Raw genomic sequence first — 6,304 nt, 5'->3', positions numbered from 1 at the left:
AGTGCCAAGGGATGTGCAGGTTAGGGTGGATTGGCCATGCTAAATTACCCACAGTGCCCAGAGATGTGCAGGTTAGGGTGGATTGACCGTGCTAAATTACCCATAGTGCTCAGGGATATGCAGGTTAGAGTGGATTGGCCATGCTAAATTACCCCATAGTGTTCAGGGATGTGCAGGTTAGGGTGGATTGGCCGTGCTAAATTACCCCATAGTGCCCAGGGATGTGCAGGTTAGGGTGGATTGTAAATGACCCCACAGTGCCAAGGGATGTGCAGGTTAGGGTGGATTGGCCATGCTAAATTACCCACAGTGCCCAGAGATGTGCAGGTTAGGGTGGATTGGCCGTGCTACATTGTCCCACAGTGCTCAGGGATGTGCTGGTAAGCATGGGAAATGCAGGGTAATATGATAGGGGGAATGGGTCTGGGTGGGATGCTCCTGTTCACATAATCAGTGTGAACTTTGTCGTCTGGAGGGATCCTATGAACCCCAGCTTCTCCAGTCTACCAACACAATTGCAGGCCCCTAATCCCTGGAAACCTTTGACTCAGTCCTTCCTGGTAAAGAATTTACATCCCTTTGTGAAGGGAAGTGTGTTTAATTGAGAATTTGGGACCCAAGATGCATATCTTATGGTGAACGAGGCCTCACTGAGGCCCTGCGCATACAGCCGAGTCTGAATCTAGCTGAGAGGGCATTCTGCAAGAAATACACTGTCCTCAAAGATAAAAAAAAAGAATGCACTCGGAATATCGGGTGCTGGTAACATCTGTGGAGAGAAACAGAGATGATGTTTCAGTTACCTTGCATTTACAAGGTATGTTGGAATGCCTGGTGCCCAGGGATGTCAATCTGGCTTCCCAGCATCCACTTGGAGCTCCCATGATTCCTTGGGAGCCCCACCATCTTGCTCTCAATTACTCTCCCTTCAGTCCCACTCTTCTGCTCCTTCAAACTGATCCCTGCTGAAATGCTGACTGCCTCTCACCTCACTGTGTTTCGCTCTCACCTCAACTGCAATCGCTATTAATTCCCCCTCTCTAGGTGTTCGCACGTCCCTTTCCCCACTCTCTCCTTCAAATCTACCCTCCGCCACCGCTTTCTTCGAAATTAGCGGCCGGACTCGACGGGCTGAATGGCATGCTTGCTGCTCCCGTATCGATGGCAACCCTGCGTTATGAAGTTGAAGGTGTGTGCTGTACCTTTAAGAGAGAGCGAACGCTGCTTCGCACTGAGAGCTTACAAGCGCCTGTCACATGACCAGCGTGTACTGGAAAATTGAAAAGATGGAACATTTGGCTGTGATACGGATACCTGAGTTTTGGTTGCTGTTTTGACAACAATTCAAATCCAACCAATCAGTTTAAACTATGCCCCAGGATACTAAAACACAATCGATTCTGAATTTATTGTTGCGGGGTGGCAATAGTCATCAAGGGAGGGGGGCAGCGGGGAGGGATTGTGGAGGAGGGCGGGATCGCCTCTCTTACCATTGCGTACGCTCCCACATGTTCCTGGCTCTGCCTCTCCTGCAGGGCAGCGACTGTTGCCGTGGCGGCGATGGTTGCCGTGGCGGCGGCGACGGCGACAGCAGTGGCCGCCGGCTGGGTGAAGCGGGCCAGGGGCCCGGAGTGCGAAGGCAGGCCCATCCCCTCGGAGGGTGACACTGGGCCGCCCGGATAGCTGCAAAGGTGGGCAAGGAAGTCAGGAGAACAGAGAGAGAGAGAGAGAAGGTTACAGCCTGGGAGATGCCATCTTTTTCTTTCGGGGCCAGTCTTCCAACCGAGACATGCCCCGTGCCACCCCTACGCAGCTGTCTGCGGGATCGTGCTGTGCACAAATGGGCTGCCGCGTTTCCTCCCGGCAGCCATCTTTCTTTCACCTTCCCGTTGAGATTCTTAACACTCTCCTCCACGCAATCTTCACAAATCACGGGAACAGGGCTTTTCAAAAGCGACCTCCACCCAGGCATCGAGGCTGACGGCACAGAATGAGGCCCTTCGGCCCATCACATCTGCGCCGGTCAGAAGCCGACCACCTCACTGTTCTAACCCCCGTTTCCCCAGCACGTGCCAAATAGCCTTGGCACGGCGAGTGCCCCATCTAAATCCTCCTTCAGTGTGTCGAGAGTTTCTGCCTCTCCCCTCCTCCCCCTGGCAGGCACAGACTTCCAGATTTCCCAGCAGCCTCTGGGGGAAAACATGTTTCCTCACGGTCCCCCCCCTCCTGCCCCTTCCTTTCAATCTATCCATCCCCCTCCCTCCCCCCCCCCAGGTCATTAATTCCCTCCATCAAGGGGAAAAGTTCGACCCTATCGATACCCCTCACCCTCTTATCCGTCTCAATCATGTCCCCTCTCCACCTCCTTCGCTCCGACGGAAACAAGCTCCTCCCCCAGTCTGTCCCAATCTCTCTTCAAGAACTGAAACCGTCCCCCCTCCCAGTGCTATCCCATCCCTCCTATAATGTGGACGCCCACAATACTCTCGCTGTGTGGCCTCACTCACGTTGTGTACAGTTCCCAGCCAAACCCTCCCTGCTCTTGAACCCTACACCTCAGTTAATGAAGGCAAGTATCCCATAATCCTTCTGAACCTTTATCCCCCCCCCCACCCCTCCCCTCCCCTGTCCTGCTACCTTAGGGGACCGGTGTACACCAAACTCCCTCATGCATTCCCTTGCCTTAAAACATTTGCAGTGGGTTAATTGCTTTGTTTTTCACTTGGCTCCCCTAAGAACCCCGAGACAGCTTCTAATTTTCTCCTTCTTTGTCAACTGTCGAGCTGATCTGAGCGGCACTTTGATGGTAAGTTCAGGAGAAACTGAGCAGGCAAAATTAGCTAGCCACCAGGATACACAAACATCAACCAAGCCACAGAAAGACCCTGACCCTCTCTCACTAGTATCCTCACATGCGGACCACTTGGACTGAGACAACACACCCGTCCTAGGACAAGCCAAACGGAGGCACGTGCGAGAATTCCTCGAAGCCTGGCAATCCAACCGGAACTCTATCAACAAACACGTCGACTTGGACCCCATTTACCACCCCGCTGAGAGAAATGACGTCACCACAGGAAATGACATCGCCATCCCAGGAAACCCAAATTAAAAGCGGGCTACACCAACAGGACTTCACCGGAGGCTCACTGATGATGTTACCTAGTATGGTGACAAAACGTCAGGAAACGAGCCTTCCGGCTCACCGAGCAAACCTACAGCCAGAACTCAGCGGGTGTGTGGAGAGAGAGAGAGAGGATAGAGAGAGAGAGAGAGAGAGAGAGACAGACAGAGAAACCGCGTTGAAGTTTCGAGTCTCCTATGACATCTGTAACTGGACTACCTGCGGAGTCATACAGCAGAGAAACAGACCCTTCGGTCTAATCAGTCCGTGCTGACCATAATCCCAAACCAAACTAGTCCCCCCTGCCTGCTCCTGACCCGTATCCCTCTAAATATTATTTATTCATTTACTTATCGAAAGGACTTTGAAACATCGCCACACCCACCACTATCTGAAAGTTCAGTCCACGCACGAACCATTCTCTTTGGGAAAGGAAAATTGCCCCTCATGTCTTTTTAAAACCATAAAAATGTGCCCCCTTGTCTACGAAATCCCCCATCTGAGAAGAAGGATACCTGCCATTCACCTTTTCCATGACCCCTCACGATTTTATAAACCTCTATAAGGTCACCCCTTAAACCTCCTACGCTCCAATGTAAAATGTCCCAGGCTATCTTCATAACTCAAACCTTCCATACCCAGCAACGTCCAGGTATATCACTTCTGAACCCTCTCCAGTTTAATAATATCCTTCCTACAACTGGGTGACCAGAACTGGTCACAGTACTCCCAGAAGAGGCCTCACCAATGTCCTGTACAACCTCAACGTGACGTCCCAACTTCTCATCACAACTGGGACAATCTAGATTCAACTGAACGGCAAAAGAGGAAGAAAATACCATTTTCATTGGACTCAGAGAGACGTACAGACCCTTCGGTCCAACCCGCCCATGCTGACCCAGATATCCCAACCCAATCTCGTCCCACCTGCCAGCACTTGGCCCATATCCCTCCAAACCCTTCCTATCCATGTCCCCATCCAAATGCCTTTTAAATGTTGCAATTGTATCAGCCTCCACCACTTCCTCTGGCAACTCATTCCATACACATACCACCCTCTGTGTGAAAACCCCTCTACACACACACACACACAAAAACATACACACACTCTCCCCATCTCTCTCTCACACTCACACACACACACTCTCTCTCTCACACACACTCTCTGTCATACAAAAACACACAAAAACTCTCCACCCCTCTCAAATTCACACACACACACTCCCAAACAGACACACACAAAAACTCTCTCTCTCTCTCCCTCCCCTCCAACATCGGATGGCATGGTGGCTGCTGCCTCACAGCACCAGGGACCTGGGTTTGATTCCAGCCTCGGGCAACTGTCTGTGTGGAGTTTGCACATTCTCCCCGCGTCTGCGTAGGTTTCCTCCGGGTGCTCCGATTTCCTCCCACAGTCAAGAGATGTGCAGGTTAGGGTGGATTGGACGTGCTAAATTACACATAGTGTCCAGGGACGTGCAGGTTAGGGTGGATTGGCCATGCTAAATTGTCCCATCGTGTTCAGGGATGTGCAGGTTAGGGTGGATTAGCCATGCTAAATTACCCATAGTGCTCAGGGATGTGTAAATTAGGGTGGATTGGCCATGCTAAATTACCCATAGTGCTCAGGGATGTACAGGTCAGGGTGGATTGGCCATGCTAAATCACTAATAGTGCTCAGGGATGTGCAGGGTAAGGTGGATTGGCCGTGGGAAGTTACCCATAGTGCTCAGGGATGTACAGGTTAGGGTGGATTAGCCATGCTAAATTGCCCATAGTGTTCAGGGATGTGCAGGTGAGGTTGGATTGGCCATACTAAATTACCCATAGTGCTCAGGGATGTGCAGGTTAGAGTGGATTGGCCACGCTAAATTACGCAAAGTGCTCAGGGATGTGCAGGTTAGGGTGGATTGGTCATGCTAAATTACCCATAGTGCTCAGGGATGAGCAGGTTAGGATGGATTGGCTGTGCTAAATTACCTATAGTGCTCAGGGATGTGCAGGTTAGGGTGGATTGGCCATGCTAAATTACCCATAGTGCTCAGGGATGTGCAGGTTAGGGTGGATTGGCCGTGCTAAATTGCCCATAGTGCTCAGGGATGTGCAGGTTAGGGTGGATTGGCCGTGCTAAATTGCCCATAGTGCTCAGGGATGTGCAGGTTAGGGTGGATTGGCCGTGCTAAATTACCCATAGTGTTCAGGGATGTGCAGGATAAGGTGGAATGGCCGTGGGAAATTACCCACAGTGCTCAGGGATGTGCAGGTTAGGGTGGATTGGCCATGCTAAATTACCCATAGTGCTCCGGGTGTGCAGGTTAGGGTGGATTGGCCGTGCTAAATTACCCATAGTGCTCAGGGATGTGCAGGTTAGGGTCGATTGGCCATGTTAAATTGCCCGGAGTATTAGGTGAGGGGGTAAATGTAGGGGACTGGGTCTGGCTGGGATACCCTTCAGAGGGTCAGTGTGGACCTGTTGGGCCTGCTTCCACACAGTATATAATCTAATCTAATCCTTGTACATCTTTTCCACGCCCTTTCAAGTTTCACAACATCCTTCCTGTAGCAGGGAGACCAGAATTGCACGCAATATTCCAAAACCGGCCTGACCAATGTCCTGTAAAGCCACAACTTGACCTTCGGTGAGCTTGAGAGGACACCGATACCCCAGTGGGGTTGATGTGAAGACCGTCTCTACGTTATCGATACCTTCCTGCGTAGCCCGTTTCTCCGGGATAGCCAGGCCTGCCGTACAGACTGGGCTGCATGCACCCCTTCCTGGGACTGGTGTCTGAGGCTGCAAATGACTGCGGGCCCATGAACCGCAGGGAGTTCATTCCTGCACCGTCAGAGGGTGAAACGTGGGTCCTGCAGGAGTCGCTCCCTGGCACCGCCGAGTTCCCCAGAACCTGTGTGAAAAAGCAGGTAATGAGACAGTGAGCAGGAGGGAAGGAGGGAGAGCACAGACAGTTCCTCGCAACGATGTGCCAAGATAACCTTCAGCAGCTCTCCGTCGATTCACACTCACACACACACACACTCAGACTCACACTCACACTCACACACACTCACACTCACACTCACACACACTCACACACTTCCACATACACTCACACACACACATACTCACACATACTCACACACACACTCACTCACACACACACATACACATACACTCACACA

General features: G+C 51.6%; 1 protein-coding gene across 1 annotated transcript in view; it reads right to left on the bottom strand.

The window, feature by feature from the left end:
* The window catches only part of LOC122547925 (zinc finger MIZ domain-containing protein 1-like), a gene marked incomplete at its 3' end in the record, with an annotated part of 39,538 nt that overhangs the window by 2,857 nt on the left and 30,377 nt on the right, over nt 1–6,304 (bottom strand). Inside the window, exons 4-5 of the mRNA XM_043686483.1 lie at nt 5,831–6,030; nt 1,491–1,683 (exon numbers count right to left, since the gene is read on the bottom strand). Coding sequence (XP_043542418.1) covers nt 1,491–1,683; nt 5,831–6,030 — 393 coding nt within the window. The remainder of the gene's footprint in view (nt 1–1,490; nt 1,684–5,830; nt 6,031–6,304) is intronic.

The sequence above is a fragment of the Chiloscyllium plagiosum genome, unplaced genomic scaffold, assembly GCF_004010195.1.
Source record: "Chiloscyllium plagiosum isolate BGI_BamShark_2017 unplaced genomic scaffold, ASM401019v2 scaf_140, whole genome shotgun sequence".
Lineage (NCBI taxonomy): Eukaryota > Metazoa > Chordata > Chondrichthyes > Orectolobiformes > Hemiscylliidae > Chiloscyllium > Chiloscyllium plagiosum.
The sequence above is the reverse complement of the archived record's forward strand: the minus strand, read 5'-3'. Positions and strand labels throughout refer to the sequence as shown.